Source organism: Falco peregrinus, chromosome 2 (genome assembly GCF_023634155.1).
Source record: "Falco peregrinus isolate bFalPer1 chromosome 2, bFalPer1.pri, whole genome shotgun sequence".
In the NCBI taxonomy this organism is placed as follows: Eukaryota; Metazoa; Chordata; class Aves; order Falconiformes; family Falconidae; genus Falco; species Falco peregrinus.
This window is the reverse complement of record NC_073722.1, coordinates 60,918,592-60,946,099: the sequence shown is the minus strand read 5'-3', so window position 1 is coordinate 60,946,099 and position 27,508 is coordinate 60,918,592. Positions and strand designations below refer to the sequence as shown.

At 35.1% G+C, this 27,508-nt stretch overlaps 1 protein-coding gene across 2 annotated transcripts in view; it reads right to left on the bottom strand.

Moving 5' to 3' along the window:
• Positions 1 to 27,508, bottom strand: part of TUSC3 (tumor suppressor candidate 3) — a 138,069-nt gene that overhangs the window by 20,852 nt on the left and 89,709 nt on the right. For both annotated transcript variants that reach the window (XM_055797818.1, XM_055797817.1), the window contains exon 7: positions 5,287 to 5,350. In XM_055797818.1, coding sequence (XP_055653793.1) covers positions 5,287 to 5,350 — 64 coding nt within the window. The remainder of the gene's footprint in view (positions 1 to 5,286; positions 5,351 to 27,508) is intronic.

Here is a 27,508-nt window from a genome sequence, read left to right as displayed (position 1 = left end):
ATTTAACAAAAAAAGATTTTTGTTCTGTTTAAATAAAATCTATGCCATGATCTTCTTTTAAATAATTTTTGTTTGTGCTGTCTGCCCTATTTATTCTACAGCAGTTAGATGTCCATTTCCATAACAACCATTTCTACTTCACAGGAAAGTCTCAATATTGCTATAATTCTACCCAACCTTCCAAATTATGTGTGTAAATTACGCAGTTGCTTGAAGCAGTGATCACCAGGCTGATGTGGGGATAAATACCATTATATATTACATAAAAATTCCTTCTCAATTGCAAATGATAACAAGGTTCTATTGCTCCTGGGAAGGAAATCAAAGTTGGTCAATTTCAAAGAAAACTGAAAGAAGATATTTAAAAGACCAGCATATTTTAATGGATGATTAAATGCAGCCTCAAATTAAATTTGTACTTAACTATTACTCAGTTTTACCTCTTCTCTGGAAATAAATATTAAATTATTCTCTCTGTGAAAAAAAAAAATAATAAAAATTACCTGCCAATCTATGGCTAGAAATGAGTTGTAAAGTAGTATGAATAAAAGCAAACCTTGCTTTCTGTTTTCTTCCTAGGCAATAAAAAAGCAAAACATAACGGATCTCATTATTCTACCTCATAGAATGTTGTGTTCTTTTTTTGAATGAAAACATTACTGAAGACTCCGCTAATTCTACAAGGCTGGCAAAAAACCCAAAGGGAAGCCAAAACCTTGTGACAGACAAGACTGTTATACACAACAGCACAAGCCATGAATTGCAGCTTGGGAGCTTCAGACCAGATGTTTAGGAACAACTTCTGTAACTGCCCAGAGAGGTTATGCAATCCCAATCCTTGGAGCTTTTAAAAACACAAGCTAGACATGGAAGAACAGATGCAGTCCGATGATAATCCTGCTTTAAGAGGAAGATTAGAGTATGTGATCTTCAGAGGTTCTTTCAAGAAACATTGATATGGTTTCCATGATTACTTCTTGAAGTTAACTCTCCAAGACAAGAGAAAGGGGACCAAAATAGCAACAAAACTGAGTAACAGTCATGTTGTCAGCGTATCATAAACCCCTCAAAGTTTCAGAGTAGTAATAGCCTGAAAGTCACTAAAGTGTAGAATATAACAAGCACCATCATATCCCACAATGTTCTTTAACTGTTCTTTGCTACATGCACACCCACAAGGACTTTTACTAGTTCAGGCCCAGTTTTAGATGCCAGCTCCATGTATTTGCTCTGTATATGACATAACAGCCTGCTCCTGAGTGCCTTCTGAGTGACTGAGCTGGCATCGGGGTGTGTGCAGCAAAGTTTAGCAACTCTGGATCACCTTGAGCATGGGCAACTAGTACTTTGTACTGCATTCCTACTAATGGGAAAATTGCATTGGAATGCCAAGCCAACTCTGTGGATTTCGATATATTACAGCTTAAATAGATGAAATCTCTGCCTTGGCAGGATGGAGCTAAACTGTTCTGGACTAAAATGTTCCTGGAACAAGTATAAAGGCAGTGATGTCATGCTGTGCTGGGGTTTGACTGGCCTCGACTCTGCACTCGGCAAGCCCGGTGTCTCCATCCTCTGGACCACACAACCATTCCACCTCAAACAATGAAAGAAATCAAGAGGAAAGTTAAACCAGGGAAGAAGGGAGGGGTGGGGGGAAGGCGTTTTAAGATTTAGTTTTTATTTCTTATTATCCTACTCAGATTTTGATGGGTAATAAATTAAACCAATTTCCCCAAGTCGAATCTGGTTTGCCTGTGGTGGTAATTGGTGAATGATCTCTCCCTGACCTTATCTCAACCCACGAGCTTTTTGTTGTATTTTCTCTCCCCTGTCCTGCTGAGGAAGGGACTGATAGAGCAGCTTTGGTTGGCACCTTGCGTGCAGCCAAGGTCAACCCACCTGTTTTTAAAAGCCTACTCAAATTTTTATCACTATTCTGTAGCCTGGAAAGCAGCAAGATCTATGTTGAAATATGGTGATTTTTTCTTTTCCTTCAATTTCTTAAAGGAACCTTCACCTATGGTCTAAGATACTGTGGACATGGTAATATGGCCCCCATCTGTCACCTCTAAGGAGCCTCAGAATGAATCAGAACCTGCTTTGGGAATTTGGAAATGAAAGAATGCCTCCTTGCTCTGAGGAGCTTGCTTACTGTAAGGTTTTAATGTCTTTTAGAAACTGTTAAGTGTGACCCATTTCAGCTAGTCTGATTTGTTGTTAAATGCAGTATCAGTATTTCAGCTGTTAGAAAACATATTAGAAATAAAGTATAAAAATAACAATACTTTTTAAAGAATTGTTTTACTGATGTAACATTTTATGTGCTGTATTATTACAGTGATTTCCATAGTGTTACTACTAAGACATAGTAACCATCCGTTAGGACTAAAACTACTTGTTTAAAATATTATAAACTTTTTGGACATACACCTAGTATGTAATCAGGAACATCATATAGATTTTACTGAATTTAATTTTGCTTTATAATATAATGGAAACTGAATATCTGACACCTTCACAAGTCTTTACCCATGTCCTAATTATGTAGCTACAACTCTAGAAAAACATCAGATCTTTATATGGAAATCATCTAGCAGACTGGTTAGAAACACTATCTAAAAGGAAGCATAGAAATGCAATGGAAATTTATATTTTCTCATCACAAGTATTAAAAATTCACTTTCTAGAGAAACATAATATTGCATTTCAACATTTAGCAAGAAGTGACAAACTTGTCCTTACTACTACAAAATAAAAAGAAGCAACCAAATGAAGCATGTACATTCCCAGCATAGTAATGTCTTGGTTTAAAATTCAATGCAACTTTTAAACCTTAAAGGATAAATTGAATATACTACTGTTTAACTATCTGGCATGCTTTTTTCCTAATGCCCACATTTTCTATCAACGTTCCCTGAATAAACAAATGATGAAAAAACAACAAAGCAGCTGATAATTACTGCCAACACTGAAAGGATAAAGAAATATTAATTCTTTCATGCATAACTGTTAAAATCTGTCAAGATTTCATGTCACTTATGAAATTTGTGTGTAACCAAAAACTCAGCTCAGCAGTACTGAGCCATGAAATGAAACCTCAGAGAATTCTTTTTGCAAGTGGCAATGAGCAACCTCACTGAAAGGATTCTTTCAGCCAGCTGCTTTAATATAGTTAGCCAACTTCCCAGTTTAAAGACAGTCTCTGCCAATGAAAAGAAACCACTTTCATGCCTGAGTCAGACAACCAAAATATGTAATGAACAAAGGATTTATTTATTTTTAATCTTAGCTTTTTTGGGGGGTTACCTTTCCCATTCTTAAACAGCCCACAGGATTTGTTTGTTTTAGATAACAGATTTGTTTAAATTGTGGCAGTTCAGAAAAAAAGCAAAAAACATTGAAAAATAAATTGCAGCTATACAAAAGAAAGCATAAAGATGATACTAATAAGATGCATACTATTATACAAGAAACTTTTAATCTGAAAGGTAATAGCTGTCTCTGTGTGCTTTTATAAAAAAAACTAGCAAATAAATTAATAATCTCTGAGTTCTGACTTGGCAGTTTTCAGGTAAAGCTATTTATCATTAATTCTCTCCTCCCAAGAAAAGGAAATTTAGAAATAACAAAAAAAGAAAAATGCTTTCAAAACGTTAACACATACAATATGTTTTTGATACAACATTAATTAGGGTATAATATAAAATCTGGAGAATGGACAGAATCACAGAATGGTTGAGATTGGAAGGGACTTCTTGAGACCATGTAATCCAACCCTTTGATTGAGCAACCTGCTAGAACAGGTTGCCCAGAACCATATCCATTTGGGTTTTGAATATCTCCACAGGTGGAGACTCTACAGCCATTCTGGGCAACCTGTTCCAGAGTTTGACCACCCTCACAATAAGAAGTGTCCTTTTGTCTTCAGATTGAATGTCCTGTTTTTCAATTTGGGCCCATTTATACTGTTAGAGGGCACTACTAAGAAAGTTTGTCTCCTGCTTCTTCATTTACTCTCATCAGGTATCTATACACATTGATAAGGCCCCCCTGAAAGCTTCTCCAGGTTAAACAGCTCCAGCCCTCTCAGACTTTCCTCACAGGAGAGATGCTCCAGTCCCTCAATCATCTATGTGGTCCTTTGCCGGACTTGCTCAAGTAAGTCTGCATCTCTCCTGTACTGGGAGATGCAGAACTGGACACAGTATTCCAGTTCAATTGTGAATATTGCATTTACTTTGCAAAATATGATCATAACTTTGAAATCAAATCAGTAATGCCTACTTGTGGAGCAAATAAGGTTTCGCAGGTAGCAATATTGATGCCAGGCAAATCAATGAAATGAAGCAAAAAGATTTAATGACCGTGTTCTCTTTGGACAGTAAATGCCAAAGATGCAGTTAGACAGGGAAGCCAGAAGGGCAGGATTTAAGCCAACATAATTTCAGGGGGAGAACAAAGAGCAGCTACGATCATCAAACTCTGAGATCTAGCAATTACTTCAAATTGGGAAATGTTATTTTCTTCCTCTCATTCTCCTTAGAAGAAGGTATTTATGATGGAATGACTGTATTTTAATAGAGGTTAATGGTGACTAGAGTTTTCACCCAATGAACAAAGTTGATGAGAAGCAGGGTTTAAAGAAACCAAGATAGCATATGAATTTTTTCTTACAAATTATTACGATATATTTAAAAAATAATTGAACTCACTCTGACTCAGTAAGAATGAAAGAGTAAAAGTCAGTCCTATAGTCTTACTGTGAAGAGACAATGTCAGGACAAATGGGATTGAGTCATTTGTTCCAAGAAGTAGTAGTAAACTGTTTAGATTAGGTGGGAAAAATAAAACCAAACCAAAGACCACTGGAGGACAAATCATCTTCATGCATGATTAGGCAACAGCAATACGCTTTCCTTGTCAGTTAAAACAAATAAAATAATTTTTAACATTATTTTTTTAACTTCTATAACAAAGACTGAAAAGAGAAGCAAATTTGTTTCTGCGACTAAAAAGATAACACTGAAAGGAAAAAACATTAAGATTAGTAACCAGACATGAGTAACAAAGGAGATAAGGTACATATTAGTGAAAAGCAATACCAGCTTTACTTGGCAGTGAACAGCAAAAATATTTAATATTTATTTAAATATATGGTAAGTAAGCCAAAATACAATACCTGCTCAAAAGTTCAATTGTATTCACTGTCAGAGCAATTTTATTCAACAGCACACTGTGCCTCAGCTTGCTTTTTTTTCTGTACAACACCAGTTTGAAGGATACTCAGCAGAAGAATAATATGTGATTCTGCAACAAACTGAGCCTGACTGCTTCCATGTATGTAACTCTGTAAAACAAAAATGAAAACCAAACTCCTTTAAAACAAAGAAATCAATTGAAAATGGTACAATTGAATATGTAAAAATGAAAATAAACCCCGCTTTGCAGAAAAACAGACAGCAACAGCAACAAGTTAACAGCATAGTTTATGCATGTATGTTTAGTAAAAAGGAGTGCTAAAACTACCATATTTAGGCAAAGCACATACACACAATGAATGTAAAGTTTCATACATAAGTGCATTACGCTGGGCTCTTTTTCACACTGCTGCTAGTGTGGAATAAAGAACACACATCTATTTGCTGGAGAGATACAATTTTTGAGAAGGGAGGCGATGAAATCAAGGACATGCCTCAGCAAGATTTTTCACAAAAGTGAAAAACAAACCTTCCTTTTAAAAAATCATTTCACTTTAGTCTTACACAGATTGAGTGAAGTTTTTCATACAAAATAGATTCCATCTTTCTCCAAGAAGGTACAATTGTGTCCATAAAAAAATCCTAATTCATAAAATTTCTTGTTCATATAGAATTGTAGTAAATTCAATAACAGATGTTAATACTAAACGCAAACCTAACAGTCTGCTCTGTTTTTCCCCAAAATAATTGTTAATGGGCTCATTCTGTACATTTACTATTAAGAACATATAACATATTATTCAGAAGTTGTTAGTGTGTATTATTAAGTAGCTACAACAGCAAAAAAGGAGATAAATTTTGGACTGCAAACATACACAAAATAAGGGAGAGTATCTTCTACTACATCAATTACAAACATCAAGTATAGCTTGTCATACTATTCAATATGAAATTAAATATATCCATGTTCTCAAACTATTATTTGTATGTATTCTTCTTAGGAATAGACAATTTTTTTACCCCAATTAAATAGAAAGAAAAGTGCTCACTCCTATTAAGATAATGAAAAAGGAGACTTTTTGCCCTCCTTATGGATTCAGAGGATTGTTGGTTTGTTTTTTAAATCATATTATTTGCTTTAATTCACTTTACTCTGATTAATTCTGTCTGAATACCATCCTTGTAAAGATTCAGAACAATTCAGATTTTAAATATTCCAATGCTTCAGCATACAAAAGAATGCCTTCAACCACATTGGTTAAATTCTGGCTGATGCACTGTCAAAACATGCAGTTCATAAGACATCATAACATTTTTTACTCAGTAGATGGTTATCTATTGTTTTCAAAGTTCAGTTATATTATGTTCATTCAAATAACCAATTCAAAGCCAAGCCAGGCAAAAACTTCATGTATCCAGAGATTCTATTCCTCAAAGTTGACATCTTTTTTTCTTTAACAAGATAAAAACCACTGATCTCATAAGACTATCTCATTGCAGTATGGTATGACAATAAGTCGATGTGTATTTTTTGAATTTTTGCAGGGCTTTTTATAAATCTCACTAAGGGTATATATATATATATATATATATATATACACACACACACACAGAGACAATTATATATAAAACAAAGGAAATAGGAATATTTTACATTAACAAAAATTAATGACAAAGTTAAAATGCTTAATAGCTTGTGTACTCTGACTCAGTTGTGACCACAGTCCTGCAAATAGTGACCCTCTGTCATTATTTCTCAAGCAGCTGAAGATAAATACACACAAACATATGTAGGCATACATACACACTTGCAGGATCTGGATTCAAGTACGCCTAACAAATAATAAACAACTATTGCTTCTTACAATCATAGCACCAAGTTTATAGTCTAAAGCTTGAAATTATTTCAATATATACTGTATATATTAATACAATGTGAACTGAAATAAAAGCTGAGCCTTTAAGCAGAAAAGTGTAACGCGATCTAGTAGAATGATTTAGTTATTAAATACCTATATGCATTTATACATAATCACTGCTACTCTTCCTCTACACAGATGCTAAATAGTATAAAAATGCACACTGGGTACTAAAGAAATACACTCCATGTTGAAAAGACAACATTACTATCACATTATTAATAAAACTGGTTGTCATATGATTCCTAAAACTATAAATGCCTTCTGTATTTGAAAAACATTTAGATGAGAGATATCATTTTTATTGATATGCTTTATATTTTGTTAAAGTAAATTATTTTTCTCTTTCTCTTTCTCTCTCTATTATACACTTTAATTCACTGTAACACCACTGAAGGAACAGAACCCAAGGTATGTACATAAACACATACACATGCAGAGACTATATAGATCAATCATTCCTTTCCTCAAATTAGTTTACTGACTTTAAATAGGCTATCTTTCATCCTAATAGGGAGGAACAGTCTCACCTTCAAAAAGAGTAACTTTTATGCTACTGCTTCTGATGACATAAATCTGTTCCACACTGGGGAAGGACCACATTTTAGGTACCAGTCTTCACCACCCAGCATAGCAACTTTATTTAAAAATACTACTCAAGTTTGTGTGTCTTCTGGTTTCACTTGTGAATGTCAAATAAATACAAAGAATCTTCTTAATGGAACAAGACAGTTTCATAACTATCTAGCTGTCAAGCCCATACATTAATGATGCTTTTAAAATGCCAGCAAATATGCTCTCAACAGCGAAAACTTCAAGCATGATATTTCATTAGTTATTCACACCTGAAAAACTGATTGAAAAATTTGCTTTCAATCTGAGGATCATCAAAGTTTGCAGCAGGTAAACCCAGTTTGCAATGTTGTACGTGTAGACTACTTACAATGCAAAGGTGAAACACCACAAAGACTAAAGGCTGTAAAGGCTAATTAGATCATTAACTTTTTAAAAATCATATTTTGCTTAAAAAAGCTTAAGTCTCGTCAACCTGAGAAGGCACATTTTTATGTTACAGCAGTAATATGGTGATTTGATCTAAAGTAATAGCAGGGTTGGTATCACAATGATGTAACAAGGATACAGCCATTAGAAAGATTCTCAATCAGAAATCTTTGAATGCCTGTTCACTGAATTCCCAAAATCATTAGGTTTATTGCATGATGTAAAATATGCATGTTTGTCTCAGGATTTTTTCATTTGAGCCTTTTCCAGGAGCTGTTTGAGAAGCTTTCACAGTATGAAACGCACCACCAGACCAGTCTCTCAAAAGGTCAAGTCCTTATGAAAACAAAACCATGAAAACAGAGATATTCTAATTATCACTATTAACTAGTGGACAGATAAGGGTCCTAGATACCACCTGACACTCATTATAAAGAAGAAAACATGGACTAGATACAGTTCATTTGCAAACACTGAAACTTGAACAAACAAAAACGAAACTGAAACCTGAAACAAACAAAACCTGCCCAGAAGACCTGAATCAGAGAATGTAATTTGAAAACTAGTTGATGAATATGAATTACTGGCTAAACATCTCATAGGGATTAATGTTGTAACTATATTTCTTTAAACTTGAGTCGCTAAAGGCATAGCCTTGCTTGCAAGGAAGTGGATCTTCTTTCATTTAGTTCTGGAAACATTATGTGTGTATCAAGAAGCTAGTAAGAGACAAATGTTACCTGCTGCTCTGTCCCCAGAGAGGGAACAGGAATGGGTAAAAGTAAAGTGAGTAGCCACCTTAAACACAAAACTCACGCTTCATTGTTATTTGAGAGGGCAAGAGATCTTGAGCTAACTTAGAGAGAGAATGTGCTAGTTGAAAGCCAGTTAGTTAAAATGTTAAATAAGGCAGAAGTTTACTGTCCAGTATTGACTAAAAAACAAAACAAAAACAAACAAAAAAACCCCAAAAAACCCGACCAACAGAAAAACCAACAACAAACAAAAACCCCAAGTGACTCAACTCATTTTAACTGTTAACTTTGTTCTATTATAAATGTCCTCTGTTAGATTATTCCCTAAAGTTACCCAGTGATAAAGCTAACTGCATGTGATCAACAGGTTCCTTAAATGGCTTCCCCAAGACACTGTTCTCCAAATGCTCAAAACAATGGTACATCTCCTCTACAGCTGTGGGTCAGTCAGAGCGATGGTACTTTAGAAGTAAAGACACTGAAAGACTGTTCCAGTGCCAAAGGATAACCAAAATAATTTGCATTTGACAATATAATGTGAATCACCTGTACTTATGACAGTACCTCACCCCATTTCTAATGATGAATGCATCTTAACCACTTCACAAAGGAATTGCAGGATGTGATTTTTCCACAATGAACTGTCAGACCTATGCTCTAAAAAACAGACAAAAATTAGAGTAGAAGTTTTCAGAAGACAGAAGACCAGTACTTAATGTAAAAATGATGGAAAATAGCTTTTCTTGAGGGGACAACAGTGAGAACTGTATGGCATTTGTCCTTGTGTCTTTCCCTACAGGCACATGACAACAGTGTGAAGCCACTTGAAGCACAGATTATATTTGTATGGATACATATTTATGCAAATGTACCTACACACCCCAGTTCTGTACACTGCAATGGCCACTGATTCATTAAATTTTGAAATTCATGGCCATATTTGACTCAGACTTACCTTAAATGGAATACATTTAAAGACAGGGCGTTTTAAAGTATTTAGACAAATTAGCTATTCAACAGTTTTCAACCAGTTTCCTCCACACATTTTTGTGGTTCCACAGCAATTTTTAATTGGATTAAGTTCTTGAAATTATATCCATATTACCAAAAGAATGGATCTGGTCACGTGAGGTTTCTCAATTTTCATACTTCTTTCCTTATATAAGAAGATTGCTGAACGACCTACATGCCAGGCACATATTCTCACAAAATTTTATTTGAAGTGACAAACTATTAAGACATGAGAAGTAAGATTTCTGGTTTTGCTATCTCTTCTGGTTTTTTTACACTGAATCTATTTAATATTTGGAAGCTCTGTGAAGTCTATCTGGCTGCAAGCGCTCTAGGCAAATACTTCAAATAAATTAATGAATAAACTCAGTATTTCTCTTTCATTTTACAGACATCAGGAGGGAGGACCATGTAAGATGCAAAGCTAAAGTCTGTCAGAAGCGATGCAGCCACAGTTTGAGCAGAACAGCTGTACAGCCACACAAATATCACAGCCACGTAACAGATGCAACAGCAAGTGCCACACTGGTAGGACTAATAGGGGAACCAAAGCGCGAGTGACTGACTTTGAACAGTGGGTTCTTTTTCAGCTTTTAACATTCTCCTATCTCAGGTCTGATTCCACAGAAGGAATTTGAATTGCTAACAGAAATAAACATTTCCCCAAATCAGGCCATTTTCTTTGGCAGTGACAAATGATTGTTCAATGCACGTACACTTCTACAAAGCTGTGTTAAATATTTATCTACTATTCCTAAACTCATTACATATGTACTGTTATTGAGCTGCAGATGGTACATATATATAATCCCTCACTAAGACAGTCAACGATAACAACAATGCAATATACTTTTAAATTTCCCTAAATACAGCATATGCTTGTGATTTCCCTTCAAGAGTGATAGTTGGAACAGTTTGGTAAAATAATTGAGTGAAATCTGTGCTCGCTCCTTCCTTTCTGTTAATGCAATGTAAATAAACCAGAAACAAAGTAAGTGGGAATAAGGCCTCTGTGAGTTGTACGTTAATCCTGAAGGCAATGCAATTAACTTGTGGAGTACCTAACATCAAAACTGAAACATGGTTTCAGGTGCTGCAGTAATCTTTCCTAAAATAAACATGACATTTTTCTATGAGTATGTACATAAAAGATTCTAGAGTGGAGTGAACTGATCAAACTAATACCATAACATACAAAGCTACTTCATGAAGTACTATAATTTTGGGTATCTGAGAAAGTAACTTGCCCTGAGTTTACAAGACATGATGCACATCTAATACAAAAGTTTCTTGGAAACCAATCAAAACCAGACAATTTTGATAATAATTATCCTTCTTAATAATAAGTTGAATTTGGATTGCGTGTAGAAAATAACCTCTAGATGGAGACTGTCTCCTGGAGGAGACAACAGGCCAAATTAATGCTAATATATGTGGAAAGAGATGAAGCAACAAACCAGTTAATGGTGTCCAAAGAGAGAGAGTTACGAGTTACAAATTCCACACCAACAGGACAGCTGCTATTAATTTGTTTTCCTTTCTACATTAACATTCAGGGTGAAATACATCAGAGAGAGGAACATTACAGAAGGCCATGGATTACTTAATTATGATTAAGCCTTCAACATGGCCTATTTCAATTAAAGTCGATCGATTTTGCCAAAAACATACATTAGCTATAAGAAGTTGTTCTTTTCTCATAATTTAGAGGGGGGAATAAAGAACCCCACAACATTCTTTATCTCATCAGAGGTTTATGTTTTCCAAGTCCAGGAGTAGCATGGCTTTCAGCAGTATTTAAATGATTGAAAGGCAAAAGTTCTAAAACATTCTCTCACAATTTATATACCTTAACATTATAAGTGGGAATGCAGAAATGTGTTAAATGTTATGGAAAACAAATCGTTCATTCAGCAAAGCAAGCACTTCGAGACCAAACATCAAGATACATTAAATTCATGTTTTATTGTGTGTTTTCATGATCATAACCAGATTTCTCCAGAAAGGTGTTCTTCCACATTGACTATGTAACATTTCAAAAGTGGCACCCTGCCCAGCAAGATTAAGAATAAAATCTCACGCAGCTGAAAAACCCTAGCTTTCTGACTCTTTTACTGCAGCTACCCATTTAAATATTGTTTTCTAAAACTGGCAAAGTTTCACATAGCTTCACTTGAAGCATGCCGTCCGAATATGCTTGTTTTATTACTACATAGCAGTATCTGCTCAGTTCATATGGGCAGAACAGCATTTTAACTTGCTTAAGAACCCAATAGGGGATTTCATATGAAGTTATTAGCCTAGGCAGGTCTGTGAAAATCTGAAAATAGAAACATAATGTAATTCCCTGTTTTTTTCCATCACAGAAGACAGCACTATTTGCTGACACTAGTACATGAACATGACCTATTTCCTCTGTAGCAGCCAGCCCTCTGAAAGCCCTTATCACGACTACTGATGTAAAAAACCATGAGACGATGCTCTTTTGGGCCTAAGTTGTTCACTCACATGTGTGAGAATAGCTACCAACACAGAACATGTATTAGCGTTTGATCACCATTTGCCAAAATAATTTTCAGCCTTTTTTTTGGACAGAGGGATGTAATGTGGGTATGAGTTCATTTTAAGGAACATAACGCTGAAACAAAGTACATAAATATATGAAGTAATGTCTCAAAAACTAAAGAAATACAGAAAAGTCTTGACTCCAGTTCATTTACTAAACAGCTCAGAAACCTCTGACTGTTCTAATCACATATTAATGTCCAAGAGTTCAGATAATATCCAAGTGTTTAATAGGGCAATCACTTTTATTGCAGATACCCAGTTATAAAATGGCATATCTGCAAATGATGCTTAACTGCTTCAAAGTATAATGTAGTATTAAACCAAAAATAAATCTAAACTCACTTACTTCTAACAGAAATCCTGAATTAATGAATTTGTTTCTAGCAAAACGAAGACCACATATGACTATAGCAGGAAATGCGCAGCCAGAATTTGAAGCAGTAGTTTTTTCATGGATTTTCATTTTTTTAAACAATGAAACAGGAACATTTTAGTTTAACACTAACCCACTTGAACCACTTTCTTTTAGAGAGTTAGTAGCTCTATGAGCATCTCCAACTCAAATATAAGCCAACAGAATGCCACTCTTGAAAATTTCATTTATTATATTCCTAGCTAATAGTCTGTCTAAGCAATGTCTCTACATGAAATTCAATCCAGCTCAGTTACAGGCCACAAGACAAGGACTAAGAAAACAGCCAGGCTGCACACACCAACACCACCAAATGGCGAGGAATAAACAGAATTACTAAAGGTGGTAACTACACACTTCTAGTGGTTTTGTTCAGCTTACACTCAAGTGCTTCACCTAAAAGTAGTAGGATAATCTAGAAAACCAACATGGGACCTCACAAATAAACCTCCATGTATTTATACCCGTTTCAGCATCCCTGGTATAGCAATGCAGGTGTTCAGACTTCCGCTTGACGACCATAAAACATATCAGCCACATTTGATGGGAGAGTTTAATAGCTACAGATACATTTTTACCCTGTTAAATATATTTTTGATGTTTTATTTTTAAAAAAAACATATATAATACAGTTACACACAACGATTTCATACAGCCTCCTTAATTCACTCATATATTAATTCAATGAATATGAGTTACATTTTCCATGCCTGAGTTCATTGCTGTGTTCACCATTGCCCCAAACCAAAACAGATTCCAAAGACAGCAACGAGTTTTCACAGGACTGGCTGGTTGAAACAGGCTGTGCTGGCTGCCTTCCACAAAGTCCATCTGGCACCAAGCACAGAATATGATCTGGGTTCCCAGCCCTACAGCAAAGTGGAGAAACGCTGCCTACTTTTGCAGGCTAGCTGGCTGGAAAGGGTAGTTGGTATAATTTAAGATAGTATACAAATCCTAGTTTATGCTGCTGTTTGGGCTGTCTAGGCAGCTTTTATAGCTATGCTGCATTATTTAGGGTGTCTAGAAGTGCTATCAAAGGAATTAGTAGAAATGATCTTACAAATTCAGAAACTGTGAATGCTCTGCTCAGCTATATAGAGGCTTTGACACAACTCGCTGAACAAGAATTTATTCTGACGGACTTCTCCCCCATTTAGCAATTAATAAATAATAACACAAAAGATACAGCAATCCTTTGATGAGTCATTTCTTTGTGAGTTTCAGAAAAAAACCCAGAACTTAACCTCTCATTAGGAATAAAACATTGCTACTCTTACAGCACTGAATTCCCAAGTTACCTTAATAGATTGGCATGCAACAAATGACTTCCCTCTGAGTGGGCATTACAACACACAGTACCCACGTGAGAGACTTTAACAGAGATGATGGCAAGATTTCCAGGATCTCTGAAAGAGCATTCTGGTAGTTTTGGGAAGTTTACATGACATAGCTTAGCTAGCTGCCTAAGGAAAGGAAATTTTTGCAACTGTGATGCTATGTTTTAACAATGTGATTACTTTTTCATCAGCTTAAGAAAGATGGCCAAAAAAAATCTCAAGAGATAACTGACATTCCTACACATTTCATTACAACTGGACAACTAAGCCAGTGATTCTAATGAAAGAAGAGCTGCAATTAAAGTTCAACTGTTAATAGTTGTTTTGGAGTACAGACTGCTTGCTTAAAACCTGGAAGCCAAACTATAATACTTCTTCTAATTAGGAAACAAAAGAGATTTTGAGATGTTTATCATGAACAGCATTCCCCTAAAATTACAAGCATGCTGTTAATAAGAACTATTCTCTGAACTCAAAAATATTCATGTAATTTTTGCCCTCATTCCCATGGGAAATATGGCACAGTATGCGATATATCTTCTTGGTCATTTAGCTTCTGCATTCTTTTTTTTCCTTAAAAAAAATAGTCAAAGGTAAAATATGCATCTAGATGTTACCATATACCTATAATTACTTTTGATATAGGGATTAGGTGGCACTGATGACACAATTCCAGACAATCATATAAGACTGGTAAGACCATGGTTAAATAACTACACTTTTCCCATTGGCAAGTTCTAGAGTGGGAACTCTTCTTCCCCACCCCACCTCCTGAACCCTTTTATCCAACACAGTGCAGAAGCATGATAATTTTCACACCGTTAGTGTGCTGAGAAAGATGGGTCATGGTGTACACAGGACAGCTAGTGTATAGTAGCCCATAAGTTTTCCTTATAAATTATAGAGGTGGAAGAGCTGAAATAGCCATTCAGCTGAGCTCATTTGGTTGCTGCTAGTTAAATTATGGTTTAGAATCTAAGACTAGTGAAGTTGCACATGATTCTAGTTATCCAGAAAATATCTATAGCTTTAAGTTTCTCTTTTCCTGGGTCTGTAGTAATATTGTCTTTGGACAAAGAAATTAAAGCCATTTTTTCCATATAGCTTTTACCTTTGGGTAATATTTATGAACTCAAAGATGCTTTTAATTTCTTAGCTATGACCTGTGATATTTTCTCTGTCAAAATTTCACAGTGTTCTTTGAATTGGCTTCCAAGTGAGGCAAAAAAAGGTAGTTTGACCTGAATGTTGAAGTGCTGGAAGCAGAAGTGAAGAAAGAGAGGCTTCACTATGAAACTGACTCCAAAATAAACTTTGCTGAATTCAAACAGCTGAAAAATGCCAGAAAAGTCTGCTTTATAGCAGAAGCAAGGGGAGGTGTAAATCCCAATTACCTCAAAGCCACAATCCAGTTAACAACAATAGAGGAATGCGAGAATAATCACATGATGTCTGATGTAGATACCTACCCCAAGCAAATTGGATACTGCCCTTAATTCTGCTACACAGAGTTCAGAGATATGTATTATTTGAGCTACAGGTTTCACAATGACCACAGACTGCAAGTTCCATAGTAAAGTCAAGTCGGTTTTTTGGATTTGCAGTAGCAGACAAACTGGTCAAGTATAGAGGAAATATTTGTGTATTTGGAATGCTGCTTTTAAAATGCTATTTAACTAGGAAGGTGAGATACTAGGCAGGCATGATCAGGCATGCAAAATTGAGTATGAAAAATTAGTCAATATGATATGCCAGAGAGGAAAACCATGCTAGTCTTTCTTGACAAAGTAATTTTTAGCACCATCTAAAGCATAGCATGTACATTATTTTATCAAGCTTAACACATATTTTTAAATAAAGGTATCTGAGTGAACACTGTATAAACCAACAGATTCATGAATTTAAAAGTTTTTTTCTTGAGTACAGCTGTGGATCTCTGATGTCTTTACAAATTACAGCTTTTGTAAACTCTGGATTATTCTTGGAAAGTATATTGGCAGCTAATTGTCAAAACTGGACCACAAGAGAATGAAGCTAGAGCTACCATTAAGGGACAAGAGTCATTTGTAGTAACATATTTTATTTCAGCTATTTATACTTCAGGATATTTTTTTATAAAAACTAAAAGAAAATTATACTTGTTTGAAATACATAACTGTTTCAACTCTTTCAAAAAAATCTTGTCAACAAAATTTTATAACCAATTTTTTTCCTACATAGCATATTGCACATACAGTCACATATACACATGTCCTGACATTTTATATCCTTTATATCCTTTGGGATTTTGTCACGATGTGACAGTGAGCCAGAATAACACCTTAAAAACTGAATAGTCTTTATTAAAAGCAGTATTATGTACCAAACTATGCAAGTATATAAAGTATATAAAGTATCAACCTCTCAGTCAGAGAGAAGTATATTTTCATTGCAGCAAGAGTTTTATTATTCTGTTCAGACTCAGGTGTAATGCCATCTGATGCTGTTCTAATAAGATATCATTTCAATGATCTAAAGCTTTAAATACTGATATTTTAAGTTCATTATTTACTATCATTCCACAGCAGTACATATTAACATTACTTTTGGGATAAAGAGAACATCTCATCAATTTTTTAGGAAAACAGAATTCAGGCTGACACACATTACTTAAGGGAAACTTATGTACACTCCTACTTTAATTCTTCTTTTTCCAAAACCTTTTCTTTGTATTTAATATCTCTTCTCCTCATTCCTCTGCAAACTAATATAGTAACTTTCTTTATGAATGAAAAATCAAATCTACTCCAGAATTTTCTCAATGGAAAAGAGGTATATGCTTGTTATCTTCTTCCCAGTACAATCACTCTCATTTGGTCTTTGTTTCTGCTAATTAACAATTAAGATTACAAAGAAGCAATCTTTTGGAGAAAGGGACTAAGGAAAAGGACAGTCCTAACATGATTGAACAAAAAATTCAAAACAGAACTGAATGCATAGAAAAAAAGCATCAAAACTAAATTCTTAGTAAGTTTTCCTGTACTGTTTTTAATCTTCATATCAATATTCTAGAATAAGCCTATATGACACAGGAACTAAGCAAAATGAAGCCTTTAGCAGGACAAACTGAGAACAAAGGAATCATACCATGTTTAGAATATATAATTTGAAAGCAGGCACACTTGACAAATAGGAATTTATTTCACAATAAGAAATGCTTTGAATCCATGATTTATGAAGGCAGCTACGGGAGTCACTTATTTAAATTCATTGTTTAATGCACTGGCAGATGCTTCCTAATTATTAGAATATAAGAGTGAGAACACTTTTTCAAAGGATGTGCTATGCCATTAAACATCTTGTACTTCAGCAACTATCAAATTTGTGATGATGTATTTTCTAAAGTTCTGTTTAGGATGGCAGGCATTAACTTAATATACCATAAAAGACAGTGGCTAAAAATTTTATGTTATGACACAAAACCTCAGACCTATTTGCTGTGCTATCATTAGCAAGTGTTCCAACCTGCAGTGAATGCAGATCAAATGCTGCTGTTTGCAAGACCAGTTGCATTTCAAGTTCCTTCTGTCAGCTGCCTCCAAAAAACCCCACCCAAATAGTGAAGAAGCAAAAAGTTCCAGGATTGCAAGAAACAACACAAGTCTTATAAACATTCAGAATAATCATTATATTCAGGCTTATATAGAAATATTTAAAATGCTAGCTTTAATAAAGAAGTCATAAAAATAAATACCTAGAAGATAAAGCAATAGAACATAGGATGCCCATATATTTGGGACAGGGAAACCTGGGCATTATCTGAGGCCAAATGAAAAATTCTCTTAAAATGTAGTAAATGCTTGTTCATGTGAGACTTTGACACTGTATGCAAGGAAGTTAAAAGGATATTACAAGTACAGAATTGTGAAACTGCAGTATGTTTTCAGGTCAGAAAGGAGTACATAAGCTTAGAAATATTCTATAAATACCAGAAGTTAAAGCTGTTCTAAGCCCAATTAATGTGCCCAAATTCATAAAATAACAAAGTTGTACTTCCAAGACACATTCAGTGTTTTGAAATACAAACAAACAATAAACAGGCCACTGTGTACAAATAAGCTTTTAGGTCAAAGGCAAAGGCCATATAATGAATTTCATTAACAAAGTGTACTGAAAAACAATGTAGATATTTGAAAAAGCAGATAAAATACCTCATGATAAATTATTCTCCTTTCTCTGTGGTAAGTAACAGAGAAGAAAAAAACCCTTTCATTTAGTAGGTCACAGCTTTGCAGAAATGAGGGCAGTTTGCAAATAAGTACTATTAAATTGGGCAAAGTTGTTGAAAGCAAAAACTGTAGATGGTTCACTTTTTAGAATAGTGTTTTATTTTAACTAGAAAAAGATACAATACTGATGTCAACAACAAATTTTATATAATAGTATTCATACGTTCCATGTGAGAGCACTATGATGCCTGAAAGAGGTAGATGAGAACATACTAAGAAGAAAATGGAAAGAGAAATGTCAACATCCCATCAAAGAAAGTCACTGCGAATAGGCAGAAAAGACAGGACAAGGCTGAACAAACACAAGAAAAATGCAGAAGTTAAATTGCTCATAAGAATTTCTGAAAAGCTGATATACCATGAAGAAGACAGCAACAAAGTAAGTAAATCAGTGAGATGTTTAAGATTTTGAGGGCTCTTACAGGTTAAACTGCAAATTACCACTTGCGAGGGGTGGAGCAGACACAGACAGACATGGGTTAGAATGGAAATCACACTGTAGGAAACCACTCAAAGAAGAATCACACACAGTATTGATTAAGCAGGTGAAAGACTACCATAGTGAAACAGAAACATAAATGAAATATAAATTAGAGCACATACAAAACTGTTCTCCCAATTAAAGGAAGAACAAAAAAGTTCCAGGTTCGAAAAAATATTTCTATGGATGTCCTCAGGCGGAATAGCCGTGAAAAGATACTTTCAGTTTGTGCAGCATAGATATCGAGAAAACTGACATGACTCCCAAGACCAGCAGGTAGTGAAATTAATTTACAAAGCATGGAATATTACTTTGGTGCTTTGCATTTAGTGCTTTATGTTGAACGTGGTTCTGAAAAAGAATTTATGAAACAATAAAACCAGAAATTTTAATTGAACAGTAAGACTAAGAAAATCGGAGGGGGCCAAAGATGTAGCAAGCCTCAGGGGCATAACAAAAACAACCCAAAAACATTGTACAAGAATCAAAAAACTCTTTGTGCTTCACTAAGGCCATTTAATTTAGTGAACACTTAGCAATGGTCAACAAGAGATTTCTACATTTCAATATATTATATTGAACCATGCCATAACATTAAATAGTCTGCTGCAAAGTTGCCAACAAAAGTTACAGATATAAAAACAGCTGACTGATCCACTGTCTAGGAAGGCGCAAAACAAAGTTAGTATCATTATCTTACCTGCAAAATGCTGTAACATAGGTGGAAAAGGAAAGCCTGGGAGGCTTTAAGAGACAACAATTTTATCAACAGTTGTAAGTATGCATAAAGTGTATGGGTTACTTCATCACATGAGGAACTGCAAGAATAGGTCAATAGCTTTTGTGCACAAGGAAGAAAAAATTTATATCTTCAGACAAAAATAACCACACACACACACACACAAAAAAAAAAAAAAAAAAAGGTAAGAATTGAAGATTCTAAATGAAGGAGAAAAACTGAACAAGTTAAGGACTGTATGTCACCTAGTAAATTAACATAAAACAATTTAATTAGATTAAAATTATTTTTTAAAATAAAATAAATTATTAAATTAAAATTAATGCACAAGAACAGCCTGACAAACTGATCAAAGATCTGGAAGCACTGTCAGACAGATCCGTGTTCAAGCAGATTTTTAAATATGTTCTAGTGCCATTGTGTCATTTTTTAGGTGGCTTAAATACTTCCAAGTTTAGCATTCAGATACCTAAATGCATCACAGTACCAGATAACTGAATGCTTTGAGAGCAAAAAATTGTTTGCTTACTCACTGAGTTCCTTAATTTTATTCCTACTATACATAAATTTGGACATTGCACGTAAATACATAGCATTTCAGAAATATTTTTCATTGATAGTTTTATCACAACAGAATTTTGAGACAGCATGCCAAATCTGATTAAGATTTAAGGTTTTGTAACACATAGTATTTTCATAATTCAGAGTACTTGCAGCCCACTGAAACCAAGCAAAAACTTCCAGTTTTGCCTTTTAGATGTGTGCTGGAGTGAAACTTATTCACTAGCTGAGGCTGAATCAGGGTCTGACAGGCAGAACACTGCCTTAACCTGCTGTATTTCTCTGAATTTAATTAATTCACTAATTTACTGCAGACTGAGACAAGCAAGTTCTACTGTGGTCTTTCTTGTCTTCTTGAAATAAATTACAACACAACTCCAAACAGCAATTCCAAGAAACCTCAGCGTTTTTTTTCAGTTTTCAGAACTCATCCATACAGGCAAGTTAATCTCTTAACTTAAAAACATAAACATGCAATCTGAAGACTTGTTTGTCCACACATCCCACCACTTTAGTACAAAGCGTTGTTCCTAGTGTTGGAGGAGCAGCTGTTGGCTTCATAATGAACTTTGCCCCTTTTCACATCTCTGGAATGTCAAGATTCCCTTCAGTTCTTATAGACTAATTAGGCAATCATGTTAATACAACAGATGATTTCTCAAAGTATCTTTTCTTTTTAAAAAAGAGAAAAAAGAAAATAGTTGTCACCACACACCTATTTGTCTAGTTTACACACAGTATGAAGCTCTAGTTAAAAAATCTCACAATGACTTTGACCTAAGCATACATCCAGTCCCACGGTATTCATAGAAGAGCACAGTGGTTTCTCCTCTGCACCTGAAATAATTTGGGTGAAATGCTGATTCAAAAGAAGTCAATAAAAATTTTGCTATTGATTTCAACAGAGCCAATATTTCATTCTCTTGGTTTTCTGGTGATAGTATTTCAGAACATCAATATTTATGAAGATATATAGTCTACAGCAAGAACATAATTGCTTAGAACAAACTATAAAGTAAAACCATTTACTCTATATCAAAGAATTTCAATCTAATGCATTTACTTCTACGTAACATTTAGCTGCAAAAGAGTCAACTGGCTGCCATAAGAAAGAAAGAAAGCTTTCAATACAAAAGGAAGGCTTCTACAAATAACCTCAGGTATGAGATTCAGCAGGTAAACTGTCATGCATGTTTTTGGAGGTTAAAAATGCCTCTCCCCCAAGTTTCTTGTAAACTGACCTGGAGAGTGAATTATTTAGTGAACCAAAATATGGCTAACACTAAAGGCTTGAACAAGAAAAATCTAGGGAACATTTCATGACATCCTCAGAGCAATGCTCCATATTCAGACCAGTATCCCATATTTAGTATTTGAAGTTTCTCTGAGGTGAGCTCTTTTCTCTGCCACTTACCAGAAAGATTTTGTATTTTCTTTTTTCATCATGAGGCAACTACTCTTTGCTTACTCCAAATGGCAACTGTGGTCAAAATTTATTAAATTGATTACTGCTGATGAAAAAGTCTTTGTCTTTAATTAGGAATTGTTTAACTTGGACAGAGAGCTCAGGGAGCTCACAGACAACTTTAATGAGTAGGTGGTGTTGGTCCTGAGCCCCCTGAACAAGCAAGATATGAGCAGGAACATCCAGACAATAAATAAGGTGTGCAGCTGTGTCATGACAGTAACTCTACCACGCTCAGGCGTCTTTCCAATGTCCCTGGCATGTGTGAACCTTACGAGTCATGAGATAGTGCATACCTGCACCTAGCCTGAACTTAAAAGTTTACATACACTATGTAAACTACTTTTGTTTTTAGCCGAGTATAAAAGCAGGCAAGCTCTGGGACTGGGCCAAAAGCCTCACCTATGGGTGGATGCACCACACAGGAATTTTCCCAATTACAGAGAAACCCCTGGTGCTGTCTGCAATGGTGTTTTCCAGCCACAGTGTGGGTTTGGCTGATGTTAAGGTGGTAATTGGTGATGTATCTTTTTCTTAGCCTCTGCAACACTTTGTAGTAATGATCTGATGCTTTTCTATTGCTCTTTTATCATATTGCACATAACTGCTACTGCTTCCTTTTATCATACTGCATTCTATTTTCCTTTATTGTATTGTAATATAATAAACTGCATTTATTATTGTATTTGATTTGCAATTAATTTTTGCTTGGTATCCAGTCAATCAGCAAAACAACAACTAACAGATGAAGCACTGACTTTTACTGCACTCTATCTCAACAAGGAACTGTGATGGCTAGAAGCTACTGTATGTATTGTATGTATGTGCTCAATCTTCTCAAAGATTATGAAGTGGATTTGATCACATATCAAGACAAGAACAGACACAGTCCTTTAAGTACTACCTCTACTATCTCTCAACTTCTGTTACTAGGAGGTAAATTTCTCCAAATTCAATCTAAGCATCCTTAACATGTCCTAAAACTCCTTCAAGTAATAGGGAATGCAGCATCTGCCTTGAGAAAATAACTTACTCCAAAATTTAAGTTATTTTCAACACTAGGAAGCACATTTTTATCTCTGCCTAAGCAGTTTAAGAGCCCTCTAGTGAACATCTTTTCTGTTTTCAAGTATCTGTCTCCAGTGATCCATATTCCCTCAAAATCTAATCTGAACAGCTGGCATGCATTGCGACTGCGTGTGTTAGCAGGACTACGTACTGCTCCCTGCCAGTCCACATCTCATTTTCCCTTTCTTTTTAAATCTGCATAACTCCACAGGATGTGAATTGGTATATACACCATGTGAATGATGAAGGTATTCCAGTGTGAGACAAAGGCAGCTCTAGTATGACCGCACAAAAGACTCTTCAATCTTACAATAAAACACTAAGAAACCACTAGTTATTTTTAACAACCAACTACTGAAAATCTTCATTCTTGTGACAATACTTGTACCATTTTCACATCTCTTGAAGTACAAACACTTGAACCATTTGCTGTCAGATTTTATTCCATTATTTTATTAAATGCTGTAGACAAAGGAATAACTTGGCACTTAATAGTCTTCACATACTCCAAGATAGATACTGTTAATGACATTACAGTTTAGACTGAGGTTATGATCTAGAATGGTCCCTTTAAGTCTCTACCCTAGATACTGCCTCCCAAGAGATACTACCAGGTTTTAGGCAGACTACCTTGAAACTATCATCTTGAAGGGGTTTTAATAGCTACAAATTTGTACAGTAGCTTTTTGAAAGCTGTAAACTTTTAATACATGCAATAACCTGCAGCAAAGAGTTCCACACTGTCTAACATGTAGAAACATCTGAAAATGCCACCTTCAAATCTGAGTAAACTGCAAATTATTCCCTCCACACTTTACTCAATGTCAGTCATTATTTAATGCACCTCACTCAAATCAGCCTATCATCCCTTCTAAAGAGGCACTTCCATACATTAGCTCACCCTGTCTCATCACCAGAGCTTTTCCCAGACTGTATTTAAGCTGTGCATAAAACACAGAATATACAGCATTGAAAGTGTTTTTCTCTTCTAATGAAAGAGCAAACTTTAGAATTGCCCACAGAGTATTTAGAAGTTGTTTTGATTATGCTACACCCTACCCAAAAGATCTTAGTCCCCAACAGAAATAGCCTGCTAAGAGCCAATCATTTTACAGACACTTTATAGGGAAAATGTATGATCTCCTTTTTCATTCACAAAACTTCACAGCTATTTTCAACAGAGCAATACAATGGCAGATAACACTCTTGCACAGTTCTTCTGCACAGAACTCCACCTATACTTCTTTGCAGCCGGCCCTTCTTTTTATTCTTCCAAATAACTTAAGGCCAACAGCAAACTTTCAAGCTCTTGGAAAGGGATGGACAGTAAATAGCAAAGGTTGTAACATAAATCCTTATGAGACAGCACTGATTGCCTTTCACCTTGAAAAGTACTAATTGACACCTATCAGTTCCTTATTCATTCATGAGAACTCAGACCTCATTCTGTAAGTTCTTCAAACCTATTTGATGACAAAACTTCCATCAGTTCAATTCAACTGTTAGCAGTAGCCCTCTCATTCCTGTTGATGCTTTCAAGGAACTTGAGTAGATACATGAGGCAAGACATTGCCATGCTGCTCTCTCTAATGTGTCACAATTATTCATGTATCTATTAGTTTGCCCAATACAGAAATCATGCATGCTAGTTTTCTGTTTCTGTGATCTCAAAAGCCTTGATGAAAAAAAACAACTGCTCAGTTCACACAGTTATATCCAGATCAGGGATTCCAGAAGCATGTTTTTGCCTGCTTATTACACACCTCCCACACTGTGCTCTCACTTTGTGTACATCTATGAAGCTCCCTACAACCCAGTAAATGCACACACAAGTAAAAACATCCCACACACCCATGTTTGAATCCCTACTTATTGCATATGCATTGCATATACTATTAGTCTACTAGCTAGACACGGGCTATGTCCAGTATCTGAGCAAGAGGCTGCTTTGTCAAGCCCAAGCAGTGTCATATTGCCAGTGGGGTCACTTCCAGCAGTGGGAAAGCTAGTTGTTACTGCTGCTCTGTTCTCCCTCCAAGGTCCTTCCCCCATTGGTATAAATTCTCATTCTTTCTTCACACATATTTTCAAGGTGATTCTTTTTTTTTTAATTTCAAAAGTCTCTTTGTAATTCCCTGGTTACTATTTAATCCATCTGATGGTTACTACCCTCTTTAACAAAGCATTAGGTTAAATACCTTCTCCCTTAGTTCTGGTATTCCATTCACACACACATATTCCTATCTTAACAGCTGTTATCTAGATTATCCTGTTTAGTGTGAGCCTTGCAAGCACCCCCACACCTTCTTTAAAAACTGACATCACATTAACCACATTCCCAGTCCTCCAGTACCAACACTACTTCTCATTGTATTTGAAATTCTTTGATGACACAGAACATTAATGTCTAGATTGCTAGGAAACTCTGGTCACCCAAAAGTCTTCCTTATTGATCTCTTCCTGTTAAAAACCTTTTAAGTAGTGAGCAAGTTTTTAATTCATTCAACGTGTGCCTTGTCCATTCTGTACAATGTAACTTCAAGAAGTATGATGCAATACTTAAACTCTTGCAACAAGCTTTAGGTTGACTCGCTATTCTCTTGGCAACATGCAGTTGTAGCACCTTAAATCCCTTGATCCTTTGTCTCCCCCTTTTAAAAGCTCCCACTGTTCGCTGCCTGTCAGTGTAAATTAAACAATATTCCACTCTTAGTCAATTCAATATAAATGAAGTACTCACTACATATCTCTGATGTATCGCTTATGTTCTTCAAACTGCTTCCAAAGACAACAGGGTATCTTTAAGAATTAAAGATTTTATTTATATTTTATTAAGTGTATCATAAGGAAACATATAACCTATGAAATGTAATTGCTAGCACAAAAGTTTTTAGGTAACACAGGACAGAGTCAAGAATGTTTTTCCCCTCTTACACAACTTCCCTTTAGCTTGTACCATTTTTCAAGGAGGCCCAGATCCATCAAAAAGAAGTGGTTGTATACAGCCCACATCCTAAGAAAACAAGCTGACTAGAATCTGGTTTTGTTGTAGATCTTTGTTAAAGAAAGATATGAAAGAGGCACATCATTGTTTTACTGAAGAGTAACTACATACTGTGCTAACTATAGCTACAAGAACATTACTGGTGTTGTTTCCAAATAAACAAAAAACTCATTCCCACTAAAAAAATCCAGACCTGGAACTAAGCTGACAGAACCCTGAGCTTTTAAGACTCTTACCAGCTTTCCAGAACATGAGAAAAAAAAATGTAGTAAACAAAAAAGCTTTAGACCTCATAGCTCTCAGGTGTAATGTAATAATTCATTCCTTATTAAGAAAATATGTATTTCAGTATTTTTTTCAATTTTTTCAATAATATCTTCATATAACTGGTAAACAGTTGCATATATATGAACGTTGACTCTTTCTATATTTTCAAAATATGTAGCAGTAGTTCAGATACAGCCTTAAGCAATAAGTCATTGTAGTGTGTAAAGAGATGAAAAGAACCAAAGAAAAACTAATATACTGATACAAAGTTACTCTGGATAAGAATTATAGTAATGAAGAAGTAGTGTGTCAGCAGCAACACCATAAAGATTAATGATGAAAAGATTGAAATAAAGGCACTCTGCACTCCCCCCAAAATATCACAATTTAAGATGCAAAAGTAACGGATAGATGTTAGTGCCAATAATGGCCATTAAGCCAGAAGAATATTGTAAAACATATCCTTATATAAGGATACATAAATATAAATGCACACACACACCTTTGCACATACATGTGAAAGTTTTTATAGCTATTCTATTCTTCTTAGCTAATTCATTAACCACCTTAAGAAATGCTTCACTTTAGTCATCAGGTGGATTTTTTTCACCCTCATATCCACTCCTACCACCCAGTTATATATTTCTGGAACTAAAGATAAAGAATGAACAACCAAAATATGTATTACAAGCTAAAGAAAAGTATCTTTAAAATGACAAATTACTCTGGAAATTAAAAAAATATTAATATCTAGATAGTAGTCATAAGACAAATACTTTATAGCAAGTTTTCAAGTAAATTTAGGTTTAATTCTATTGTCATAGTCACAGATTAATGACCAAATATAAATTCTTATTCTTTTGGCCTGCTGTGTGACAGCTTCAAATAATCCTTGGATAGAGGTGACTAGTTTTGTGCAACATCACTGACTTAATATTGGTGTTTGACTTAATAACAGTATTGATACAAGCTTTTTATGTTAAATGTAAAAATGTCACACATTAGGAGAGCCAAAGCCATCGTATTTAACAAGACCATCTACAATCAAGAACCAAGAAGGCTATTCATTTCCCCATGTTGAATGACGTGACTTTTTTGCAATGTTTGCTATAATATACTTGCTAGTGCCATTCTTTAATCTATGGCATTGAACTCCATGTCCCACTTTCAGAAAAGTCTGACTAGAACCACTGAAAAATGATGCTATGCTTCTGGAGGGAGGTCATTCCAGATATTTCAGTATATTTCTGTCTCATCCTCATAGTAATTGAAGATTCACAAGACAGGTTCCTTGATTGTTATTTACAATGTCCTTCAAAACTGGTAAACTAAGCTAGTTAACAAAAAGTTAAGAACAACTTCAAATATGGATGTCAATTGTTTAGCTATCTTGAAGACACAGTGTTTTGATTTTAAAAAGTTAATCCATGATATCATAAGTAAAAAT